Below are 27679 nucleotides of genomic sequence, written 5' to 3'. Positions count from 1 at the left end.
AATCAGTCATGCATTCATGGATTATGGTGATGGGCGGAGCCTCTGCACGTTGGCTGAATGTAGCGGTTTCTCTTCACGAGTCCTCTCTGTGGATGAAGGCGAATGAGAGCAGTCGGCATCTTCATTTCTTTTCACCAGGATTTATATCCATCTATGCAGCAATCTGTGGATTAAACGAATGGCATGTAGAACAGCACACACACTAGGTTACGATGATCGGCAGTCTTTATTGTAGATTTCGTGATTTAATTTTGTGTTACAAACCAACGTTATATTTTCATTTGTAAATAAGCTTTCACTATAGGAATATATTTACACTACGTCTCTTAAAAGCATGAACATGGATGAAGATAATCGAGGTAAATTTTCTGTTTTATTCGCAAGCAGCTGTCAGTCTCTGGCGGTGTCTCGAATAATAGTGTGCTGCCTATCTAGAAACCATTGCTGAGCATCATAGGCGCAATACGATGCCTAAAAATGCAGTCTAGGAATGTAGCTCACTGGGTTTCGAGACACAGACGCCGTGAATGATTTTTAATCAATCATCAGAACTAAATGTTATGTGTGTGTAAGAGAAATAAGGGGTTAACACTTGTCAGACTACTTCCAATACTTTTTACACTATTATCAATGGTTGGATCAGACATTTTTCTTTATTTGCAGAATAACTTGTTTATTTTCATGGAAAGTGTTTCATTTTATTACATGAAGATTTGGGAAATGCTATACAGTATTCTTGTTTGACAGTGTTGTTATTGTGTTTTAATAAGTATTTGGACCCAGATCACTGAACCGCCCGTGTGGCAGTGTAGGTCGCCTGTTTGTTTGATGTGGAGATCCTTTGAAGTAGCTCGCAAAATGTTTATGAGTACAGTGGTGGTGCCAAGAAAAATCAAGAGGGATTTAATAACTCAAGTGCTCGTGTTTTTATAGAGGATTGTATAATTTACCAATTTATTAATTAGAAAATGCTTATAGTAATTTTAGAGTTGCTTTTTAGAACAGCAAAGGTTCAGTAAGATCCATAATGTAAACTCATCATCTTTTATCATTTACAAAAAAAAAAAAAACAACAAAAAAAAGTAAACATGTCTCCACCAAATGCCACGAATACCTTAGCAACTACAGTTATTGCTAGCTATTACAACACAAGTATAGTAACTTGGCGTTAGCCATTAGTATCGACATTTAAAAAAAATGATAAAATAGATTATGGGATTTTAAACCACTGCTGGTTGGCTGGTTAGCATGGTTGACTAGTCTGGTCTGACAGGTCAGTTGGCATTACAGGGGTTTTTGGCACTTTTTAGGTGGTTAGGCTAAGAGACCAACTTGATAACTAACTAAACTAAGCTAACTAAAGTAGCTGTTTGAAGAATATTCTGATTTTAGAATAAGATCAATAACTCTTGTAACTATGGTATTTTGGTGCATACTTTGTCACCAGTGTACATTTTTATAAGGGACTGTGAGAAATGTGTTTGGTTTATATTCTGAACTTGATACCATTAAAGGAACAGTTCATCCAAAAATAAAAATTATTTCATCATTTACTCACCCTCATACCATCCCAGATGTGTATGACTTTCTTTATTCTGCTGAACACAAATTAAGATTTTTAGAAGAATATCTCAGCTCTTAAGGTCCATACAATGCAAGTGAATGGTGACCAGAACTTTAAATCCCCAAAAAGCACATAAAGGCAGCATAAAAGTGGGTAAATCCATGTCTTCAGAATTTATATGATATGTGTGGGTGAGAAACAGATACATATTTCTTCTTCCTGCCCAGTAGGTGGTGATATACACAAAGAATGTGAATCATCAAAAACAAAAAGAGAAGAAAGTAAGTAAAAGTGAAAGTGGAGATTTATCGAAAGAAAAAAGTACTTAAATATTTATCTTTTTCTCACCCACACTTATCACTTCTGAAGACATGGATTTACCATCTGGAGTCTTATGGATTACTTTTATGCATGTTTTTATGTGCTTTTTTGAGCTTCAAAGTTCTGGAAACCATTCACTTGCATTGAATGGACCAACAGAGCTGAGATATTCTTTTTGAAATCTTTGTTGAAAATTATAAACATCTGAGATGGCTTGAGGGTGAGTAAATGATGAAACATTTTTGGGGTTTAATTTATGATGTACCTAAACTTGGTGGTTAAATTAAACTGATTGAGTGGCAATAAAAAGCCATCTGTTTTTTGGTGTTGTTGACCATAGTGGAAAGTTCTCAAAATTTGTTATAACACATTGTGTACAAGGCAGATTGGTTGTGGACAAACACCATTAGGCTTGACTTAGATAGTTCTGCAGTAATTCAGCATCTAGTTACTATGTATCGGATCATCTAAATATACTATAGAGATAGTGATAGTGATTTAAATAGTGGACTTTATTGCTCTGCCAGAGTGGAATATCAGTGTAAAAAGCAGAAACCAGACCAAAAAGCCAGATGACTCAGGCACCTTTAAGCAGCTGAATTCATTGCTTTGTTGCATTACAACCATAATCACTTTATCTGACCTAGACCAATTGTAAATATCTTCAAGGACAAGCAAGTAAAGAGATGTAGAGGTACCATTAAGCTCAAAAGGTCTTTCCAGTTCCTCTGGTATCATTATCATGGGAACTTCAAAGCATTGGACTCAGCTGCTATAGTTTGTCTTATCTTACCATGGGAAAAACAAATGGAAAAACATTTTCCCTCCTTTTTCTGTGGCTGATTGAGTAAAAAGACAGACCACTAGGACGTCAAATAGACCTCTTAATAGACTGTATCGTTATTAGTATCAAATTTGCTAAATTTTTATCATTGCTTTGTCCTGAGCTACAGACCAATCAAAGAGCAGGGCTTTTCTCAGAGATACAGAAGTGAGGCCTGGCACTCATTAACATTGTCTGCGTCTGATGCCACTGGTGTCTGTTCCAACCTCTCCGGAAGTGCCGTCTGGCACCAGGAATGACACAGACAGTGGTCAAAACCTCATCAATGGTGTTATTGCTCCAGCAGAGATCTGAAGGACACTATGCCTCTGGCAAAGCAGTCTGGTCAAGACAATGTCCGGCGGGTTATTATAGCAAAAACAGTGCAGTATGTTCTTTTACTGCTGTATAAATGTAATTTATGATTATTGATAGAGCTGACTGAGACATCATGAATGGATGAATGTCCAGGTCACATTTCACCCCACAAATCAATAGAAAGAATAATAAATTATGTTTTTCATACTATTAGGACTAGTGGTTGACCGATATATCACCTATATTCTGACTATTTTAATTATCACATCGGCCGATTTTTTTCTTGAGGGTGCTGAAAATAGCCTGCTTGCATGTGAAACGACTGAGACTCTCCTGGCATCAGATTTTGAAGGAAACGTGCCCCAAAACATACAAAAATGTCTATATGTTTGTGCAAATCATTTTACACCAGGCTGCTTTGTGAATGCAGCCCGGTGTAAAGCAGGATTTTCCAAAAATTTGATTCTCAAGTATGGATCAGTAACAACTGTTCGTGTTCCAGCTTTATATCCTGAAGATGCAAGTATCGCACTTTATATTTTGTGAATGTTTGCAAATGTGATTCCACTGCTAATGCAGCTAAAGTTACCATTGTCTCTGATTGTTTTCATGGAGACCAGATATACAAATACAAACACACACACACACACACACACACACACACACACACACACACACACACACACACACACATATATATATTCATACATATATGGCCAGGGCTGGACTGGTAATCTGGCATACCGGACATTTTCCCAGTGGGCCGATGCATTTTGTGGCCGATCAGGGGCGGACCGTCCATTGGGAGAACCGACCGGGCCTGTGGGTCAGCCGCGAAATGGGCCGAATGGGCCGTGATAAGCTAAAATGAGCTGCCACGTTATGCAGAATGGACCACAAAATGCCACCGCGATATACAGAAAAGTATGAGCTGTAAAGTCACAACCCTCGTCCGGAAAGGGGGCGGGGAGCAGCAGCTCATTTGCATTTAAAGAGACACATGAAATCAGCGTGTTTTTGATTCCACCCAAAAAGAGGCATTTACAACATGGTATAATAAATGATCCATGGGGGATTTTGAGCTGAATCTTCACAGACACATTCTGGGGACACCTGAGACTTAAATTTCATCTTGTAAAAAGGCTATAATAGGTCTCCTTTAAGAGATCCATTCATTCAAAACAGCTGTCAGTTAAGCAATTAACTGATTAGGCAGCAAGATAGCAAGTCAGCTGCCTACGGTTTTGGATGCAGCCCAAAGTAAAAGTGCTTCATGTGTGCTATAACTAAGTAAATTAATTACTCACTATTCACTGTATGTACAATTAGTTTGATTTGGTATTTTTTGATCAAATGCATTTGCTAACGTGGACATGCCATCCATGGTTCCTAATATATTAACAATTTATTCATGTGCAAAAAAAATTATAATTTGATGACTAAACAGAAATCAGAAGAAACTGCTATCTACTGTTTCAAATACAATATAATTTTTTTTAGTTTTGTGTGAAATTGTGTAAATATAATGCTAAATAAGAGTTTATTATTATTATTTTTTTTTTGCAATTTTATGTTTGTTATTTACTATATTAAATTGTGTGCTATATCAGTATTGTAGCAGCATATCAGCCACCCTGCTCTCATTGTTTCAAATGTATAGTCATAATAAGTTTCCTAAAAATGTCAGTTCTCACAATGCAAATTGTTACAATGCAAAAACTTCTTAAGGTCTTTTTCTAGAAAAAACTGTATCCCAAATGACGCACTATGCATTTACACAATACACTATGCACTCAGCCATGTAGTGTATGAATTTTCAAAGTGTAGTATCATCCCAAATGGAACGCGTAATGGTTTTCTACTACATGGAAGCATTAGCCATTTAACAGCTGACGTGACGACAATAGCTTTAGCATGTTAGCCAAACACAATCCAACACTTATATCTCAAATATTGAACATATTCAAACAAAGTGGTGTGATGGTAAAGCATTCAACTCACATTTATAAGGTGCTCTCTTCACTGAAGTTACTCTAATTCTTAATTATTTACAGTAGAACTTACAGCACCGCCATTTTTGACTTTTGACTGGAATAACAACGAGGCTATGAGGATATAGTCTTTTTGGATCGTTCTGCTGACGAAACATTAAAAAACAAAAATAATAACTCCAGAAAACATGAGTTGTGGAAAACTAGATGTTATCTATGAGCTTTTTGATGGTGTAGAAGTGTGCAGTTTGGAAAAAAGCTTTATATTTGGCAATGGTTAAGAGATACTTAATATAATATTTTTTTATGATTTTGACTACTTTATCATGCATGCCTAAGTGGCCTTATTGTCAAAGGATCTAGTTCCAGAAAGAACTTAAAACATTCAATGTATTTGTTGTGCTGTTAGTGCCGCATATGGAATTGATTTTTAGAGAGTCTGGAGGGGCTTCCAAGATGTTTTATTTGCTATTGCAACAGTTAAACCATTTGTGGAATGAGCAAATGATGAAATACTGTCATGGAACACAAGTATTTTTGAAACAAAAAGGAGAAAGGGGAAAATAGAAAAAACTAAATAACTATTTGATGGGATTTGTCAAAACCTTTTGTCCCAGCAGGACATTTAAAAACAAACAGTGGCTAGTACAAAGGATCCTTGTCCATTTTTCCACCCACTGAGTCAGGACCGTCCCTGAGCACCGTCTCTTTTATGCCAGGAATGCAGGCTTCAGCAGGCTTGCATTCTTAGGCATTACTGCTTCATCCTTTGCAGGTTTTCTAAACACTGGAAAGGTAATTGAAAGAGATTTGGATACAATTATTACATAAGACATCACATGTGCGGTAGTGTGATAGATTTGGTCACCGGGGTATACTGCCCTACAAATGCAAAGTGCTTTAAGTAAGTCAACACTGAAATGGAGGAAAATGGCTTCAAAATTATTTGGTTTACGTGTAGTCTTAAAAGTACTGCAGTGTTCACTCTCTGTTTTCTCTCAATCCGTATGTCACAGGAAAGATCATGGTCTTAGAGACCTGATTTTGGTCATAATTTAGCTATTACAGCTGAATAAACAGCTGAAATAAACAACTTTATTAACAACTTAAAACAAAAGAATAGCTAATGTCAGAGCTATTTTGACATCTTACCGTTTACTGTTAAAAAAAAATAATTTTTATCAGGGATCCTAAAAAATGTCAAAGGACTGTGAAATGAACAGGTTTTATTAAATATTTAAAAAATATTATTTTGACCAAATAAACCTGACAAATTAATTTCCACCATCAATCAGCAGTCACGTAGTAATAAGGAAACAAATTTAGGTTACCACTTTTTTTCATTGTCAGACAATACCAATATCAAGAGAGTCTATTTTCACTACCTCCATGTTTATGTTCTTCTAAAAATGAAACAAATGTATTGGCATAACTTTAGTCTTTTTACAAAGATGAACAATGCATGAAAATATTTTTTATTTGTACTAGTGCAACTTAAAATGGAGGTCCAAATTTGTTGGTTGTATACTATTAAACTGATGACGTCATCTGATTAAGCCTCACTCCAAAACTGAGAATATAGAGCAATCTGTGTATATAAAAAAAGAAAAAAGCCTCTGTCAGAGTGTTACAGAAAATCCCCAGTGTTTCTTTGCTGATATGTTGTTTGATAAATAAACACATTCTGTTGGAATCTAAAGAGGATAAAGAAAACCACACACTGATCAGGAAGCAGGAACAATATTTTCTCTTTTGGACAGGAATAAGCTCTCTGACCTTTCCGTCTTTTTCACTGGTTTACAAGATATAAGGGTGTATTTCCTTATTCTGTCAAATGTAGTCTGTGTACCCTTGATGAAAAGTGTTGAGCCACATAAGAAACTCTCAGGAGGACCTTCACCAATAAAAAATATATAATCTTTTAGCATAAAATATTTTCCCTTTAAGTATTATTGCATGGATCTCTTAATATTTCATCATCTACATTACAGGAACATATTCATTACCACGACTGACAGATGCATTAGCTCAGCACTGAAAATGCATGACATACAATAATTAAAATCCACAGATTTCTTATGCCATTATATTAGTTTTTAAAAGGTTATGTTGGCAGCACAATTTCTGTGCTGTGGTCCCTGGGATAAGTTTATGGTTAATATCAATGGGAAAACATGAGGATTAAGAGCAGCTGGCAGCCTGTGCAGCTATTGAGAATGTGGATGAGATACAGTTAAGAGGGATTGAGGCCAGTGCATAGATTAAAGTGTTAGGGTGCAGGATGCACATAATATGCACGTTCACACCCCTTATCATCAACATTTGTAGAAATAAAATGTAACCTCCTCATACTTTTTAAAATCGCATATGTGACCTCAATAACATGTCTTATTTAGGCCACCCTGAATTTAGAGTCAGCAGGGTATACTCTTTCACAAGCAGATGTAATGGTTTCCAAATGAAATGTCACTCATGCTGATGGAATGAAGCTTTCAAATTGACAGTTTGCATACTCAGTCTCAACACTCCTGCTTTTCCCAATAGACAAGGTGCAAAGTGGTGAGGTCATCACCTGCAACAGATCTTTTCATTTTTGTCATTTCTTGTTTTCGTAAATGGCAGATATTTCAGCCTTACACTAAAACAAGAAAAGAATATATATATATATATATTAGCATATATTTAAGGTTTACATATTTCAATTTCATAAGAAACTTCCATCAAAATCACTTGTGTAATTTTGTACAAAATTAATGAATAAACGTTACAATATTATTTTTATTTGATTTAGTGAAAGATTACTCAATTCAAATTTGTTATAAAATTTAAATGCATAAATCTTAAAATTATTATTTTTTGAGTGTAGTAGTATTGCTTCAACATTAGGTTTTGATCTCATTTATATTCATTGGTATTTATATGTAGTGAACATGTACAATTTTGTTTGTTTGGATAGAAACTGAAACATACAATATAAACGAATTGACAGCATTTAAAATGTTTCATTTTAATACAATAAAATCAACCATTTAAATTTATGAACACAGAACTGGCTCCACTTTGTTAGAAGTTTATATGGAAACATTAAAGAATGGAAAGCTTCTGCCAACCATGACACAAGCCTGTATCGGTCTGATTCTTAAAAAGGACAAAGATCCAAGCTAGTGTAAAAGTTACCGTCCTATTTCCCTGATCCAGCCTAGATGTAAAAATATTGTCAAATATTTTGGCTAACCGATTCAGTAAAGTTATGACATCTCTTATACATATAGTTCAGGTTAGTTTTATTAGAGTTAATTTTGACCCTTTAATTAAAAGGTTTTTGAGCGATGTGGACAGGTGGGCTTCATTACATTTATTGATGATTGGGAAGGTTAATACTATTAAAATTAACTGTTTTCCAAAATTCAACTACCTGCTACAGTCACTCCCTATAGATGTTCCCCTCTCTTATTTCAAGCAATTTGATAGCATAGTGACGTTCCTCATTTGGAATGATAAACGTCCCAGTTTACATTTCAACAAATTACAAAGGCAGATTGACAAAGGTGGGCTAGGCCTACCCAAGATTTTGTTTTATTATTATGCATTCGGTCTCAGGCATTTGGCTCACTGGTCGCTTCCACCTGAAAGAGCCCCTTCCTGGTTCTGTATTGAACAGGATGTTCTTGCCCCTATTTTGCCATTGCAAAGTATGGCAGATACTCTGGAAGTGGTGATTACTGCCTTAGGAAAAGGTCATGAGGCATCAGTGTATTACTCCCTGCTAAATCAGAGTCTGGGTGATGGAGCTTTAACTTCTCTTAAGTGAGTTTGGTAGAAAGACTTACATTTGGTATTGGAGGAGGGAGTGTGGGCTAGGATTCTAAAAAACTTCAAGTCTACATATAGAAATACAAGGGTGCGTCTGATGCAATTTTATATTTAACATCGATTCTATTGGTCCCCCACTAGATTGTATAGACTTGGTCTCAAAGACACACCCACCTGCTGGTAATGCCAGTCAGAAGATGGGGACATAACCCATGTTTTTTGGGGGTGTGTAAAGATTCAAGATTTTTGGCTGAGGGTGCAGAATTTTATTTGTGAGGTCTTGGTTGCTCAGGTTTCAATTTGCCCCAGGTTCAGTGTTCTAGGTGATGGGATGGTCATTGATGTAGGAGATGTGTTCATGAAGAGTTGGGTCCTGGCTGGTGTCATGATTGGAAGGCAAGTCATCCTTAGGAGATGGAAATCAGCTGGGGTGTTGCGCGGAGTTGGCCAGTGTGGCAGCTTTTGAGGGGATGGTTTGTAGAAGGTTGGGCAACACGGGATCCTTTAATAAAAAAAATGGGGTAGGTATTTGGATTTTGTGGAGGGCTCTCAGGGGGAGACGTGGAGGGAGATGGGTAATATTGAATGTGTGTGTGCATTCTTATTGTTTTTTCTTAATTCTTTTTCTGAATTCTGTCTTTTGATTTATTGTTTATTTTGTGTGTCATTATTGGTTTGATGTCAGGCCACTGGGGTGTGTGTGTGTTTGGGTTGGGTGGAGGGTGGGAATCTTTGGAGGGAAGGGTTTAGGTTTACTGTATGTAATGTGATTCCATGTTTCCTGTTATGTTTATTGGATTTGTCATTGGAAATTGGCAAAATTGTTCATTGCAAAAAAATAAAAAAATAATGTGTGTGTGCTAGAATCACAGTTTACGTCCGAATACTTACAAATACTAATGAGATCACATCACACAGTTAGCCCAGTAGCACAGTTAGGTCACTTTATAGTAAGCCCATGTTGTCTTTAGTTTGACCTGTAGTGTAATGTATGTCCATATGGATAACTATATTTCTTTCTTCAAAATCTGAAAACCTTAGCTAAGTTCATGAAGATGTACTCTTCTTCTGTTGTATTCATTGCCATCTCCATAGGCAAGTAAGAGGCACAGTGGTGCTTATCTGGATTCTAGATGTAATATAAAAAATGTACTCAAAGTTATTTTATAGTATTCACAGTTGACCAAATCTCGACCCTGTTGTGTAATGAACAAATAGTTCCACTTTAAGATTGAGTGTGGCCTTTATAATATATTAAAATAATGAAAAAATAGTCTGAATTTAAAAGCTCTGTGTGACTGCGATAAATCAGCCCCATAATGTTATTGTTAAAGTTGAACTGTGATTCATGCACTCATTCTCAACTTCCCCTCCATTGTCATGAGGCAGTACCAGACAACCACAGGAAACTCCCTCCTGTCCCTCTTATTAACCCGTCTCTTGTCTAATCTGCTGTGCCTGAAGTATTATTACATAATGTGCTCATATTGCCCAAACTTACAAGGACTGAGCCATAAGTCCCCATCCAAAAGTATCTCCTACTTGTGAAAGTGTATTAAAATTGTTGCAGTCGGATACAGTCAGCTGGGAGTTAAAGGCCTTATAAAGAAGGTCCTTTGTGGCTTAATTAAGCATTTGAAGCAATCTTAAACCTCCACAAATGAATTATGTAACACACAAAGGAGGATATGATGCTCGATACAAAGAGGAAAGGTTTTTAGTGTTCTTGACTGCAACTCTCTGTTTTAGTAAGCACTGTTAATCTTTATTCTTTTATTTAAATGTTGGATGACTTTCATCATGTAAGTTTAGAATAGTTGGGCCTTGACCATTTAGAGTAGTACTATAGGAGACCTGAAGAAGATAAATGCTTTTTGTGAAATTCTTCAATATCAGTTTTTCCAGCACAAAAGGCTTTTTCATTGTTAATAAAATATATTTTGGGATGCCAAGGCTAGAATAATTAATATTAATTGTTCTCTGAAAATGCACAATCACAGAGCTTTGGGATTTTAAGGTCAAGGAAAAGCTGCTTATTATTATTAGATGAAGCAATTTATTTAGCATAATCTCCTAAATAACATCACATTTTGCTCTTAACAGTGCCTGAAGATCTTTCACTTGAAGAGAGAGATGAACTGTCAAACATTAGACGCAGAAAAAAGGAACTTCTAGATGACATTGAGGTATGTGGTGTTAGTGAAATCTTCATCTTTTTGTTTAAAGTCATGAAAATATCTCATATATATATATATATATACATAATATTTAAAGGAATTAAAAGGAATAGACAAAGACATTTAAAGGAATAGTTCACCCAAATATGAATATTCTCGCCTCATTTACCCTCATGCCATCCCAGATGTGTATGACTTTCTTTCATCTGCTGAACTGAAATGATCATTTTTAGAAACATTTGGTCCATACAATGCAAGTGAATGGGTGTCAACATTTTGAAGCTCCAAAAATCACATAAGTCAGCATAAAAGTAATTAATATGACTCCAGTGGTTAAATCAATATCTTCAGAAGCGATATGATAGATGTTGGTGAGAAACAGATACAGGTGAAACTCGAAAAATTAGAATATCGTGCAAAAGTTCATTAATTTCAGTAATTCAACTTAAAAGGTGAAACTAATATATTATATAGACTCATTACAAGCAAAGTAAGAAATTTCAAGCCTTTATTTGATATAATTTTTATGATTATGGCTTACAGCTTATGAAAACCCCAAATTCAGAATCTCAGAAAATTAGAATATTACATGAAATCAATAAAAAAAGGATTTTAAATACAGAAATGTCGGCCCTCTGAAAAGTATAATCATGCATATGTACTCAGTACTTGGTTTGGGCCCCTTTTGCATTAATTACTGCCTCAATGCGGAGTGGCATGGATGCTATCAGCCTGTGGCACTGCTGAGGTGTTATGGAAGACCAAGATGCTTCAATAGCGGCCTTCAGCTCTTCTGCATTGTTTGGTCTCATGTCTCTCATCTTTCTCTTAGCAATGCCCCATAGATTCTCTATGGGGTTCAGGTCAGGCGAGTTTGCTGGCCAATCAAGCACAGTAATACCATGGTCATTGAACCAGGTTTTGGTACTTTTGGCAGTGTGGGCAGGTGCCAAGTCCTGCTGGAAAATGAAGTCAGCATCTCCATAAAGCTTGTCTGCTGAAGGAAGTATGAAGTGCTCTAAAATGTCCCGGAAGACGGCTGCGTTGACTCTGGACTTAATAAAGCACAGTGGACCAACACCAGCCGATGACATGGCTCCCCAAACCAACACAGACTGTGGAAACTTCACACTGGACTTCAAGGATCTTGGATTGTGTGCCTCTCCATTCTTCCTCCAGACTCTGGGACCTTGGTTTCCAAATGAGATGCAAAATTTGCTCTCATCAGAAAAGAGGACATTGGACCACTGAGCAACAGACCAGTTCTTTTTTTCTTTAGCCCAGGTAAGACGTTTGACATTTGAAGCCCATGTCCAGGACCCATCTGTGTGTGGTGGCTCTTGATGCAGTAACTCCAGCCTCAGTCCACTCCTTGTGAAGCTCCCCCACACATTTGAATGGCCTTTTCCTGACAATCCTCTCCAGGCTACGGCCATCCCTGCTGCTTGTGCACCTTTTTCTTCCACACTTTTCCCTTCCACTTAACTTTCTATTAATGTGCTTTGATACAGCACTTTGAGAACATCCAACTTCTTTTGCAATTACCTTTTGAGGCTTTCCCTCCTTGTGGAGGGTGTCAATGATGGTTTTCTGCACAACTGTCAGGTCAGCAGTCTTCCCCATGATTGTGAATTCAACTGAACCAGACTGAGAGACCATTTAAAGGCTCAGGAACCCTTTGCAGGTGTTTAGCTGATTAGAGTGTGACACTTTGAGCCTACAATACTGAACCTTTTCACAATATTCTAATTTTCTGAGATTCTGAATTTGGGGTTTTCATAAGCTGTAAGCCATAATCATCAAAATTATATCAAATAAAGGCTTGAAATATCTTACTTTGCTTGTAATGAGTCTATATAATATATTAGTTTCACCTTTTAAGTTGAATTACTGAAAATTTCAAGTTAAATTAAATTTTGATCTGTTTCTCACCCACATCATATCACTTCTTAAAATATGGATTAAAACACTGGAGTCGGATGGATTATTTTTATGATGCCTTCATGTGCTTTTTGGAATGTCAAAATTTTGACACCCATTCACTTGCAATGTATGGACCTACAGAGCTGAAATATTATTCTAAAAATCTAATTTGTGCTCTGCAGAAGAAAGAAAGTCATACACATCTGGGACGGCATGAGGGTAAATAAATGATGAGAGAATTGTAATTTTTTGGTGAACTTTAACATCACCACCATCATAAGAGTGTGTTGAATCTCATGTGGTGTAGAACGTAGAATCTTAATAAGGAGATTCATTTGAAATAAGAAATTTTAATAAGAAATGTTATAAAAAAAAATGTAACTTTAGAAGCAGAGTACGACTTTGTAACCTTTTTTTTTCTTTTTTTTTTTGTTGTTGCAGCGATTAAAGTTTGAGATCTCTGAAGTAATGACAGAGATTGAGCATTTAACGTGTGTCAGAGAGACGTAAGTATTATTACACTAATTTCTTGCCCCAGTCGACCCAGTTCCTTGCTTTTACAGATAACAATTTTAGTTTGAAAGAAAAACTTGAGAACCAAAAATAAAAATTATATTATAATTTCCTCACCCTCATGGTTTTCCAAACCAATATCGATTGGGTGACTGGGTGCAATGAAAGTGAATGGTGACTGAGACTAACATTCTGCCTAACATCTCCTTTTGTGTTTCATGGAAGAAACAAAAGTCATAAAGCTATAGAAAAACATGAGAGTATAACTGTCCCTTTAATCTTTTTTTATTGCATTTTATTGTTGTTACATTGTTACATTACAGTAAAAGCACTCAGAGGAACAAGCAGATTGCTGCTGGAAGAAAGAAATTCAATATGGATCCTAAAAAGGTGAGTTCTCTGTATCACTCCTTTACGAAAATGCTTGCCATTTTTTTATTTACCTTACCAGTTACCAGTCAAACTGACAATCCCTCTATCACATAGGCTGTGATTAAATGTTGTTCACAGTCATGTATTAGTTTGAGCTTGAGCAAACATCAAGAAGCGGTGACTGGTTAACATCTCAAACATGCTTGCAGGGAATTCAATTTCTTTTGGAGAATGATCTTCTGCAACACACACCTGAGGACATCGCTCAGTTCCTCTATAAAGGCGAGGGCTTAAACAAAACTGTCATAGGTGACTATTTAGGAGAAAGGTAAGTCACATCTCACACATAGCGAGATCAGTCTTTATGAAAAATATGTGTTTATTAGACAAAGCTTTTCCATAAAAAAGATCCTATTCTCTCAGGAAATTACCTCCCTATTTGTAACAGATGGAAGTGTCCACCAGGTATTTGTCTAAAACAATATTGAGCACATCACCCAGACAGCATGTAGTGTCTTATCTCATCCTTACCAACGCATCTGATTAGCTATAAAACATTATTGCTCGGAAACAACCACCCAATACTACAACAGTTCATATCAATTCTGTGGCTGAGGAAGAATTATCTAGCATCTGGACAGCTGGACCAGGCATTCAAAATGAGATGACTTGTGCATGCTATAAAAAAAGACTTGACATACAGGGTAATAGCTGTTGGATATAAAAATAGCCTTGTCTACGCAGGCATCCTGTCCAATTTGATAACAGTTGCAAGGCTGTCTTGGATATGCACTATCCTGCAGCTCAGTTATACAAGAGTAATTCTTGTCCTTTGCTACTAGAAAGTGTGGTGCATGAACTATACATAGCAATTACTGCTAATTGTATTTACGAGTGAAGCTGGAACCAGTAATTATTGTGATTCTGATTAGAGGAGCGTAGAGACTTGGCCCAATCTCAGCATGCGTAATCAAGCATATGCTGTGTGGTGAACCGGTTCATTACTCTTTATGTTTCAATTGCTGCCTGTTTAAGACCCTTGAATTGGATGTGTTCAAATGGTGACTTATAAAGCCAAATAAACAAACTTAGACATATATAAATGTCCTTGAGTAGGTGTGTTTTTAACTGGTCTGAATCATGAGCAGACTTATTTTAACAGTGTTATATACAATCCAAAGTTTTTTTATCACATCAATGAAGAAGCCACTGTATTTTTAATTAACCATAGTTATAAAATGATTACATGCATGTCTGGAGATGGAGCTGAAAATAAATGAGTTGAAAACTTTACGGATTATGGATTAAAATTCCTCATTTTCAGGGACGACTTCAACATTAAGGTATTGCAGGCTTTTGTGGAGCTTGATGAGTTTGCTGACCTCAATTTGGTGCAAGCTTTGAGGTGAGACAGTCATTTCCTCCATCATCCACTTATCATCCAGTAATATTTGTCAATTAATAACTTAAGAAAGTTATTATTTTATTCAAAACTTGATAACTTTATTATGATAGTTGTCTCATCATTTACTCACCCTTATGTCATTTCGAACACGTATGACTTTCTTTTGTCCGCTGAACACAAACAACAGTATTTTAATGGAGATAAGATGTTTGTTTGTCCATACAATGCAAGTGAATGGTGACCAAATTTTCAAACTCCAAAATGAACAAAAATGCATAAGAATGTTTAGAAATATGATTTAGAAATATTTGAGATGCTGCACTATTTCTAGGCCATTAATCAAATAATCAATGGTGTTAGTTATGACATAAATCATGTTGTTTAATTGTACAAAGATTGCACACAAGATGCTCTTTGGAACATTCATAAATCATGCTGGATAATATGGTTCAGGTTTTGTGCAAAAAATTCAAGTGGTCATGACATGCCTTTCTTTATTATTTTCAAATGTTCCTTATAATATTAGTAAAGTTTTTTGCACAAAATAAAACTAAACAAAACTAAAAAAATATGTAAAACATGATAATTTTCCCCCATCATTCCGACCTTCTGCCGGAAACACTCAGTTTTGGTGCTGCTTCTCCTTTAAGACTTGAAAGTAAACTCCCAATGTTATGACTGACTCTCTGCTCTTGACTGACCTGCTCTCTTCTTGCCATCTCATTGTTCACTGCCACTGAGTGGGGCTACTGAAGTGAAAAGGTAAAGTAGGTGCTGTTGTGTTGTTGTGGAGGCTGTCAGATGCAAATGTCTACCACAGTGCGACATCACAATGTGGAGGAAGTAGACAATGAGTCGTTTGGCAGCTAGGTTTCAACAAATTCTCTTTTCGCAGTGAGGGGGAAGTTTTGAGTTCTCAAACTTACAGTATGTTGTATACTCTTTACATGTGAGAAGATCATGGATACTTAATTCCTCATGTCATGACCCCTTTAAAACCCCTTAAATGGCACCCCCCTTTTTGACCATTTACCAGAAAATTATATTTACACAGATTTAAATGTTTGTAATTCATGAATGCTTTGTACTACAGACCTAATCTTTGTCGTATTTGAAAGAAGATACTTAGGGGTTTATTTTTTTCTTAATAAAAATATATATAAAAGCTGTGCTTGGTCACCCTAAAAATGCCAGAAAGTCAAAGCCATAAGTCTAATCAAGTTATGTTTCAAATATGAGCATCAACCATGGAGAATATTTTGATATTTCTTTATATTCTCAGTACTTCTGGACAAAATCTCTTGATGGATGTTATGTTATGAACCTCTTGTTATACAAAGGAAGCCTGATGATTGTATGACTGTACTGCCCTACAAAGGCAAAACGCCGTAACATCATGTTTGGTCAAAAATGAGTTAATGTCATTTTTGGGGTATTCAAGACCTCCTTTATCATGTGAATAAATATCGTGAGTCAATTTGATTGTTTTAATGAGAAATTAAAGGGCTATGTCAAACGTAACATCCAAAACCATACGAGAAACCACAGCAGAACGCCGTAACAGTTGTTACGGCTCTTAGCCTTTGTTCCGGCACGCTGAAGTTGAGTTTAAGGTGTTCTGACTTTGTTTCGCCTGGCATCGAGAGATGTTACGGTGCCGCTGTGATGTTATTGTACTCTGGCTTTGTCATACTGTCAAAGATTACCGCTCTTTTATTGTCACCGAACCGCGTAACATACACACGACACATCTTTGAAATAAAGTGTAGACTGCCGACTGCTTGTCTGTATTATTACTCTGTGATAGCGATGTGATAGGGCGATGGTTCAGATCTGTCAATGTCAGTGACAGCCCGGAGCTTGCTAAATTTAATCTGTGTCACGTAAATTAGCGCTAACGTTGACACTGACACTCGCCTCACATCAGATGCTGAAAACCAAATATTAAATACAGAGGCATCCTACCTTTCCATGCAATCCGATATAATCCATAGAAGATATAATCCATAGCAATGCACGTCATCTGCTGTATCCACAACAATCCATACGTGTTTGAGCCATATTTCCTTCTTGCAGGTGTTCACGTCAGATTTTACAGCTGGCTATCGCTAACGTCCGTACAAAGTAGGCTAACCTAAATAGTAAAAGTAATTCCAACTTTTTTTCGGTATACTCTGTCTATATTATCTCAGAATTAAAAAGTAGTAATCCAAGTCAAGTTCGTTGACTGAGCATCTTGAGCAGTTTGGTGGCCCTTAACCCTTAACCCTTTAACTGTCACCCCTCCTATCACTATCCAAACTTAAATGGTTGTATTTCAAGAATGCTTTGTCATATATACCTATGGACAAGTTGTGTTCCAAATTTTAGGTTGATATCTCAAAAAATTAGCTTTCAGTAAGATTTTATTTGGGCGCAGTAAAAAACTTGGAATGAGCAGTCTCTAATCTCTAATGTATTGGTCCAATGTTTAATTAATTATTACTCTATATCTTGCATTTAAATACATATACCTTTGTATTCAATTATAATTTAATTATCTTTATTGTGAAAATATTTATTGTATTTATTCATACAGTACATACTGTACTGCAAAGTAACTTATCTGTTATACTGGTTAACTCTGATAGTGTTGCCGCACTATCCTGATCATTATAGCACTAAATAGGAACAACCAAAGGTCTTCTATATAATTTAAAACAAATACCATGATGACTAGACCTTGGTTAGGTGTTCTTATAATGGATGTAAGTATGGTGAACAGCAAGTAAATATTGATTATATGTCAGTTACGGCCTTTTGCCTTTGCATGACTCCTGATTTTTGGCACATGATACAAAGGTAGAGTACAGTAACTGCCAAACAAGGGTCAAAGGTCAATTTTGAGCTCAAGATTTTTTACATACAAACATTTCTTCAGTATAGCAACTAGTTGTGATATTTTGGGAGTCCTACCTATAATACTTTTGTCTGGACAAAACAGAAACTTTAAAGTCATTTTTCTCAGTTTCACACTCTAGTGAGTTAAGGTCTTTTGCTTTTGCAGGGCAGTGTACATCTGTACATTGCAATTTCATAATAAATATCCATGTTTACATTCTGGGATTTATATATTTTGGTTCACACTTTTGGCACTAATTAATGCTTTACTATAATTATGACAGTGGGCATAATTCGAAACTAGAGTGCTTTCAAACGATATAAGGTTTATCAAGATTAAAATATGATTTGAATGTAATATAGTCCAATAAACATTAAAAAAAGCAACAACAAAAAACAGAACAACATCCCAAATAAGGGATGGTGCCAGTTAAGGGTGAAGCAAAAGAGAGACATAAAAAAAACTTGTGGATGTTAATTTGATTCAACTTTTCACTCAACTTGTTATGTTTATAGTATAATTTGCAATAAAAGAAAAAAAATATGCAAATTAGCAGCATTTTCAGAAGCGGTCTTAATTTTTGGACAGCACTTTACTTTCATTTAATTTCCTGAGACAGATGGCAATCAGATGTCCATTTAATCTGAAGCATTTCGCCCTGACAGGCAGTTTTTGTGGAGTTTCAGACTCCCAGGTGAAGCACAAAAGATTGATCGTATGATGGAGGCATTTGCTGCTCGATATTGCCAATGTAACCCAGGTGTCTTTCAGTCCACAGGTAAGACTAATCAGTAATTAATCTGTATTCAACCTGAACAATGTTTTTGATGTTACAATATTCCCTCCTATCCCATCTTAATATGCAGAGACAACTATAAGTAAGCCATTCTTAGGCTGATTTCCCTGAAAAGTGTAAACAATGTGGCCCTGTGACGCTATCAAACCTCTGCTTGTTTGAACATACTGACCAGGCCAACACAGCAACATTGGCTCAATCATTGTCATGAGTTTGGGGAGGGTCTATCTGTTTGTTCAGCCAATGAAAGATGTGGGGAGAGTTTGAAAACCTGTTTGAAAACAGACATACATTTTGCAATTTTGTTTAGAAATGATCCCTTTTAAAGTCCTCATTACCTAAATACTTTGAAATCTCATACATGGCATTAAAATTGTATAGTTTGCATGCTAGGCCCACTCCCTTCTCTGTGAGATGATCTTAAATGACAGATTAGTGAATAGTCTTTGTAGAGATTGTGTTTTAGTGAGATAATTGCTCTATAACTGCAGGCATAAATAGTGCAGATATTTACGGTGGCCCAGTAGTGCACAACACAACGAAATTCAAAAAGCAAACATAAGTTCACAACACAACGGAAACAAGCCACAACACAACGCAAAAAAGCCGCAACACAACGGAATAGCCACAACACAACGAAATAGCCACAACACAACGGAAATGATCCCGACCACTAGGGGGACAGGTGGTAAATTGCTCTCAATCTCCCATGCGTTATCGCTGGCGGTCTGGATTAGTGATGGGCAATCTGGCTCTTTTTCGTGAGTCGGCTCATTTGACTCAGCTCACTGAAAAGAGCCGGCTCTTTTGGCTCACAAACCGCTCTTTAAAAAAAATATGTTTTCTCTATGATAGGTGTGAAAACAATTCTAATTCAATTATTAAATGAACTCATACTCGCAATGTCTCACAATTTCTTTAAAAATGCATTGATTTGTTATGAAAAAATAATACTATTAAGCATTTGCATTAGAACTTTTTAATGTATAGAAACAACATTCAAAACAAATACAATCTGAACATAATAGAACCCATATTAAAGAAAAAGCTGTTTCTCGAAGCTCCGCTAGCTTCACAGTTGGGTGCACAGTTCGCATATGCCGGTGTAGGTTGTGCGTAGAACCGGCTTTATGCGATATTTTTTTTTGGCAAATTCTACACTGTGCTTTAACATTGTCCACATCATTAAAGTGGTTCCAAATGCTGCTGTGCTTCCGACTCATTTTCCTGCTTTTGCTTTGTTTTCACATGTTTTTCCTCTCCTCTCCTCCGAGTTTGATGCTGTGTGTGTGTGTGTGTGTGTGTGTGTGTGTGTGTGTGTGTGTGTGAGTGTGTGATGGCTCGGCCCCTCCCTTATGCTGTATAATTGGTTGACACCTTGTGTATGATTGACAGGAACAGAACGTGAGGCTGATCAGACAGTCAAAATTTTGTCATTTAGTGCCGACGCTGCCCCCTAGTGGTCGGGATCATTTCCGTTGTGTTGTGGCTATTCCGTTGTGTTGTGGCTTGTTTCCGTTGTGTTGCGGCTTTTTAGCGTTGTGTTGTGGCTTGTTTCCGTTGTGTTGTGAACTTATGTTTGCTTTTTGAATTTCGTTGTGTTGTGCACTACTGGGCCACCGTAGATATTGGCACATAAACTGTTGAGACAGTATAAAATGCAGTGCACTAGAAATGTACTAAAGACACTGTGCTAAGATGAGGTGTAGGGAAATAATTATTTATTCATAACCTTTTTTTGCAAAAGTCCAAAGCATTAAGATTCTCAACTAGAGTATCTTTCATCCATTTCAAAAGGAATGAATTAAAAAGTGTTGCATCATACTCAATGCTGTTAATCATTTTGGACAATTAATACAAGAAAAAAGGATGCATGTTGATCTTATCTTAATATGCATGCTCCATTAAAGGGATAGTGCACCCAAAAATACTAAATAATTGTTGACCAACTGATATGTGTTTCCTCTCTTGACAGACACATGCTACGTTCTCTCGTTCTCTGTCATCATGCTAAACACCAGCCTACATAACCCTAATGTCAGAGACAAGCCTACAGTGGAAAGGTTTATCATAATGAACCGGGGCATTAATGAGGGAGGTGACCTGCCTGAGGAGCTGCTCAGAGTAAGTCTTACACTGTGGTTGAGGAAGTATGTAACAAAAGAACTCTCATTTACATAATATTTTTTTCCTCCAACAGAATTTATATGAGAGCATTAAGAATGAGCCTTTCAAAATTCCTGAAGATGATGGGAATGATCTTACTCATACATTCTTTAATCCAGACAGAGAGGGATGGCTGCTAAAGCTAGGTTTGTCTGTCTGTCTGTTGGTTGGTCTGTCTGTTATTAAATATTTGTCTATCTGTCTGTCTGTCAGTCAATCTCTCTCTCTCTCTCTCTCTCTCTCTCTCTCTCTCTCTCTCTCTCTCTCTCTCTCTCTCTCTCTATATATATATATATCATCATCATCATTATAGATGGATTTAATAACTCTGGTATTAGCCAGTACCTCACTGATAATCACTGTTATTTACTCAGGTATTTGTGTTTTAACTTGCAGGAGGAAGAGTGAAGACCTGGAAGAGAAGGTGGTTCATTTTGACTGATAATTGTCTGTATTACTTTGAATACACAACAGTAAGTAGAACTGCTCAAATGTGTCCTTTATTTAGAATTGAATGGCCTGATCGTATGATTTATGACTGTGAAAGTTAGTATGATAGATGTTCAAACCACCAGATGAGGACAAGAGTAAGCATGACAAAGATAAAAAGTCAGAGAGAGATAAAAGTGGTTTGTTCAGATAGTAAGAGCAACATCTGGGGTTTAGAACTGAACATGTGGCTAGTCTAAATCCAGACCAGACCAAAGAACAAAATGACCAAGACAATCATCTCCCTGCTATGTCAACACATCAGCAAAGTGGAAGGAAATAGTGAATTTTTTCCCCCAGGTTCTGTGCCAGATTTAGACCAAGGGACAGACAGCTGTTGCTTAATGTGCACTCAGTCAGTTCCCTCACTTTTTTAATTGTGATTTTTTAAGTCCCCATCCTCCACCTCACATTTGGGGAAACATATTGCATATAAATTCCTTGAACTAATTGCTTTAATAAACAAATAAACCAAGCTTTAAATGGGGATTAAGGGACTATCACTTATGTGTTCACAGGACAAGGAGCCACGGGGGATCATTCCACTGGAGAATCTTAGTATACGAGAGGTGGACGAACCAAGGAAACCAGTGAGTTCCTCTTACAGCTTAACCTCTTAATGACGGGTGGTTAAAAAAAATGACCCACTAGCATATTTATTTACATTTAATTGATGTTTAATGCATGTTTAAACTGTGAAATTGTAAACTAATATTGACATCCAATATATTATTTGAAAGATCTGGGTCTCAAATGTGATATTTTATAGCGATTTTGACAATCGTAAAGTTACAATAATAAGATTTTCACCTATAAAATGCATAAATATATATGGAATGCATTATAATATATTCCCAAATAATACAAAAATTATATCTTCATGTATATTTTGGTTTGTGTGGTATTTTTTTTACATTGAAATATAAACAAATGTGTTTTGAACCACTTTCAACATTTGGTTTACGTAGTTACTACTAGTATTGGCGCCTCCAAGTGACCTGTTCTTGGAAGTATACTTACATAAATCATTATGGAACAAAGAGTTTTGATCATATCAACTTCAAAATTGTGTCAGGCCTTCATCAGACATGTGGCTTTGTATCAGATGTGTTTTGGGGCACTGCGCATAGTCTTGAATATTTAAAAATAAAAAAGTATTTTTAAATAATAGTGACCGCAAAAACAAATTGTTTATAAAATTATACATTTTTACTCTTGAATAACAAATGTCTAAGTGTCTACTTTCAAACGAGCCCAAGTTTGTGTTTGTTGACCCAATGGTTCAAGAACTGGAAGAGTTTTACTTTGGGTATGTCGTTTTCAAGCTCATGCACAAAAAGAGGCCGGATATACGATATTGACGTTTCAACTATCATATTTAATCTTTTAATAACTATCATACAAGTCTTTTTTTTATTTACTTTTCTTTGATAAACCATTGTGGTACTGTGTTGGATCGCATGAAGCAAAACCAGCTGAGAACCACTTAAAGCGATAGTTCACCCAAAATGATTCTCTCACCGCATGCCATCCCTGATGTGTATGACATTTTTTCTTCTGCTGAACACAAACAATTTTTTTTAAGAATATCTCAGGTTTGTAGGTTCCGTTCAGTGCCAAGATGTTCTGGTGTCCAGAACAGTGAAGCTCCAAAAAGCACATAAAGGCAGCATAAAATTAATCCATGCAACTCCAGTGGGTTTTGTGTGAAACAGAACAATATTTAAGTGATTTTTGAAACCAGCATTTTTTTCTCTCCACAATTTGGAATTCCCAATGCGCTCAAAGTCCTCATGGTGACGTAGTGACTCGCATCAATCTGGGTGGTGGAGTACTAATCTCAGTTGCCTCCGCGTCTGAGACCGTCAATCCGCGTATCTTATCACATAGCTTGTTGAGCGTTTCTGTGGAGATGTAGCGCGTGTGGAGGCTTCACGCTATTCTCCACGGCATCCACGCACATCTCACCACGTGCCCTACCGAGAGTGAGAACCACACATTATAGCCACCATGAGGAGGTTAACCCAAAATGACTCTACCCAACCTAGCAACCAGGCCAATTTTGTTGCTTAGGAGACCTGACTGGAGTCACTCAGCACACCCTGGATTCGAACTTGCGACTTCAGGGGTTGAAGTCAGCTTCTTTACTTGCTGAGCTACCCAGGCCCCTTAAAGCAGTATTTTTTAACCAGTAGCTGGTGAATCGCCAAAAATAAAAGAAGAAGAATGTGAAAGAGGAAGTGGAGATTTACAGTAAATAATTACTTAAATATTGATCTGTTTTTCACCCACACCTATCATATTTCTTCTGAAGACATGGATTAAACCTCTGGATTCATATGGATTACTTTTATGCTGCCTTTATATGCTTTTAGAGTTTCACATTTCACTTGCATTGAATGGACCAACAGAGCTGAGATATTCTTTTAAAAATTTTAATTTGTGTTCTACAGAAAAAAGAAAGTCATACACATATGGGATGGCATTAAGGTGAGTAAATAAAGAGAGAATATTCATTTTTGGGAGAACTGTCACTCTGATAAAATAAAGAATTAAGATTGACCATTTCATGCTTTGACCTTTCAGAACTGCTTTGAGCTGTACAACCCCAGTCACAAGGGGCAGGTAATTAAAGCATGCAAGACGGAGGCAGACGGGAAGGTGGTGGAAGGTAATCATGTGGTGTACAGAATATCAGCACCCACGCCAGAGGAGAAGGAAGAGTGGATCAAATCCATCAAGTAAGGCATCATCTTGTCAGCCTTCATTATTCTCCTCTCAACTAACCGATGTGTGTCAGCTTTAGGTCATATACACACACCCACAGCAGCATTGACTTAACTTATCATGGAAGATCATCATTGTGGTGATAAGATAAAGCTCAGTGGTAGTGTTTCAAGTATTTCAGACCGTGACTGTAGTGTATACACATAAAGCGACTGAGAATCACTTCCTCACACTACAGGGCTGACAAGATTAATGGAGTCGGAATGACCCAAGTGCTCTCAAGGTTAAATGGGATTTCTTGAGTATAAATCAGCATTTATCAGTAGAGAAAGGGTCACATAAACCACTTAATCTTTCACTGTTTGGCCATAGTTTTGGCTTTATCATTTTGCTTCAGAAATACTGCATTTCTCACCATGATATTGTAATAACATATTGAAGTACTCCTAAATCTCCCATAGTATTGCAGCATAGAGGTATGTAAGTGTTCAGTTAACACATGCACTCTGACTCAACTGGAATGGTGTCAGTCTGTTCTGTGGTCAGTGAAAAGCAGTAAAAATGCTGGAAAAGCTGCCTCAGCATGTCCCATGCAACTATAACAATAATAGAACAGTGTCACTCTTTATTTACAGGTTTTTAGAATCCTATACTGTAATTCCTTAAAGGAATTGTTCACCCAAAAATTATAACTGTCTCATCATTTACTCAGCCTTATGTCATCTCAAACTTGTATGACTTTCTTTCTTCCGCAAAACACAAACAAAGATATTTTAATAGAGATACAACGTTGGTTTGTCCATACAATGCAAGTGAATGGTGGCCACATTTTCAAGCTCCAAAAAGCACCTAAAGGCAGCATAAATGTAATCCATATGACACCAGTGGTTTAATCCGTCTTCTGATTCGATCCAGTCAGTTTTGGATGAGGCCAAATCTTCTTTTTCCACTATAAATCTTTACATCTGCATCTTCTTGATCATAATTTTAAGCCTGATTACACTTCCTAATGCCATCCAGTGCTCTGCAATTGTGGCAACACTAGGAAGTGTAATCAAGCTTGAAATCACCCAAAACTGATTAAATCGCTTCAGAAGACATGGATTAAACCACTGGAGTCTTATGAATTACTTTTATACTTTATTAAAGCTTAATGAAAATATCTTTATTTGTGTTCTGTGGAAGGAAGAAAATCAAACGAGTTTGAGATGAGTAAATGATGAAAGAATGATCATTTTTGGGAGAACTATTCCTTTAATGATTATTGTTTCTAGAAAATAATGATTACTATTTTATATATCATTGTATTTTTTGTAAATAAAGGATAAGTGGTTTTGGGATAGTTCCATTTATGTTATTCCATAGTTTTGATGACTTTACTATTATTCAAAAATGTGGAAAATAATAATAATAATAATTAAGAATGAGTAAGTGACCCTAAACTTTTGAAAGGTAGTGTATATTTGCTAATATAGAAAGGAGAAGATGGAAATACAGTGGAGGGGCATGCAAAAAGATCCTCATGATGAAAAAAAAAAAAGAAGAAAAACAAAATCAAATAAAGATACTGGATTTTTGTTGATTTGTTTAGAAAAATGTCTACATTAACAGAGTAAATTTGGCTTCAGTTAGTTTTACATGTATTTGAAAAATACAGATCAGGCACCTGTTTTGTATAGAATGATCTAAAACATTCTTCTAGAAAAGTACACTGTTTTTTTTTCTTTCTTTTTTCCAGTGGGAATTTACAGTTCATTTTCACTTTTGCTGTCCTACAGGGCAAGCATCAGCAGGGACCCTTTCTATGACATGCTGGCTACAAGGAAGCGACGTGTGGCCACTAAAAAGTGAGAGGTATCTGAACCTGAAAGTCCCGTAACTTGGGTTCTGCTGATCACTCTTCAAATGGAAACTCCCTTAATCACACAGAATCTCTGCAGGAGATAACTGGAAACACAAGAGCTCTCAGAGTAAAGGGGAAAATGACTAGATTTTCAAAAACATAGGGATATATGTATTTTGAAAATATTTGACTCTTTAGTAAAAAGAAGAAAAAATAAAACAGTGGACTATGGGGAGTTGTGCTTCCAACTGCCTACAGTAGGAACATTACAAGACATTTGTTTCAACAATCACTAAATGTTCAGGTTTAGTCATGGAGATGTTCTCAACTCTTTAAGCTCTGGCAATGATTACAAGAGGCTCAAGGAAGGAATATATTAAATATATAATTTAAGAAAATACCAGACTACTGGTGACATAATTTCCATTCACATTCTGTTTATATATATATATATATATATATATATAAACAGATGTGGCATAAGGCATGAATCAGACTGAATAAAATTTCCAGAGCTATTAAAATGCTGTTTAATATATTAATTGCATCAATAGTTTTAAAAATGTTTATGGTCAGTTATGTTATCTCATAGACATCTAAATCAGCAGGACTGGTTACATTTATTGGAAGACAGAAAATAACAAATTGTTTTTATATCCTATTTATATGCTTTGTTTCCAAGTTCCTTAAATAATATTATGATTAAAAAAACTATTCATTTCTTAAGTTCAAATATAATACAAACTCTGCACCCTTTTGTAAAGTTTTTTTAATTGTTGTTTGAAATAAGTTAAGGTATTTCATTGTATTTATGTAATATTGCAATTCTGTTACATGAACCCATTGTTCTTGTTTTTTAAATAACACAATAAAATCACTAAGGCTATTTTTTATTTTCTGAAATTATGCTGAAACACCATGAATAAAAAGACTTTTTATTCATCTTTCCAGCTTTCAGTAAAGATTTTACAGCAATGTAAAAATGAAACATTTCTCATGGTTGAATGCAATGAAATCCACTTTGGATGAAAGGACGCCATATTCATAAAAGAGAATGAAAGCAGTTGAGTTCTGTCGAATTCCTGTGCCGCATACACCAGTGTCATTGAGATGAATGGGAATTCTAACAGAAATCAGTGTACACAAACGTGCAGGAGAACTTTTATGTTTATTGTTATATTTCATAAAAGACCCCTGCTGAAAATGTTTTAATGTCCCATGGTGCAGAGTCTTGGTCTGGGTACATGGAGGACTGCTTTGAGTGGACCTGTTAGAGCCTTGGTCTCATGATTTGCTCCGTGCCACTTGTGCAATCCACTCTGGATTTAACAAGTAGCCAGTGTAATCTTTCCAGACCCGGACTGATGTTCTGGGGCAGAACTGCACTGAAGTACATGATGCTTTTTCAGGTTTCATCCAATCAGGCATGTCGAGAGAGCAGGTCTTTGACCAGGACCTTGTGACTATGAACCCATTTCAAACATATCTTCCGTTTGTCTCCAAGGTCCTTGAGATAGATATTGTCATACACTTGCATAATTTAACCCCCCCCAACCT

At 36.3% G+C, this 27679-nt stretch overlaps 1 protein-coding gene across 1 annotated transcript; it reads left to right on the top strand.

The window, feature by feature from the left end:
* The first annotated feature begins 67 nt into the window (after nt 1-67).
* Nucleotides 68-27675, top strand: cyth3a (cytohesin 3a). Its single transcript, XM_052112267.1, has 13 exons — nt 68-359; nt 10934-11016; nt 13372-13436; nt 13767-13833; nt 14025-14143; nt 15140-15220; nt 18767-18879; nt 20873-21021; nt 21098-21209; nt 21460-21536; nt 22071-22142; nt 24139-24293; nt 26058-27675. The coding sequence occupies exons 1-13, from the start codon at nt 335-337 to the stop codon at nt 26128-26130; spliced, it is 1191 nt and encodes a 396-aa protein (XP_051968227.1). The 5' UTR covers nt 68-334; the 3' UTR covers nt 26131-27675.
* Nucleotides 27676-27679: the final 4 nt, after the last annotated feature.

This window comes from Xyrauchen texanus, chromosome 40, assembly GCF_025860055.1.
Source record: "Xyrauchen texanus isolate HMW12.3.18 chromosome 40, RBS_HiC_50CHRs, whole genome shotgun sequence".
Lineage (NCBI taxonomy): Eukaryota > Metazoa > Chordata > Actinopteri > Cypriniformes > Catostomidae > Xyrauchen > Xyrauchen texanus.
This window is presented reverse-complemented; position numbering and strand designations above follow the sequence as displayed.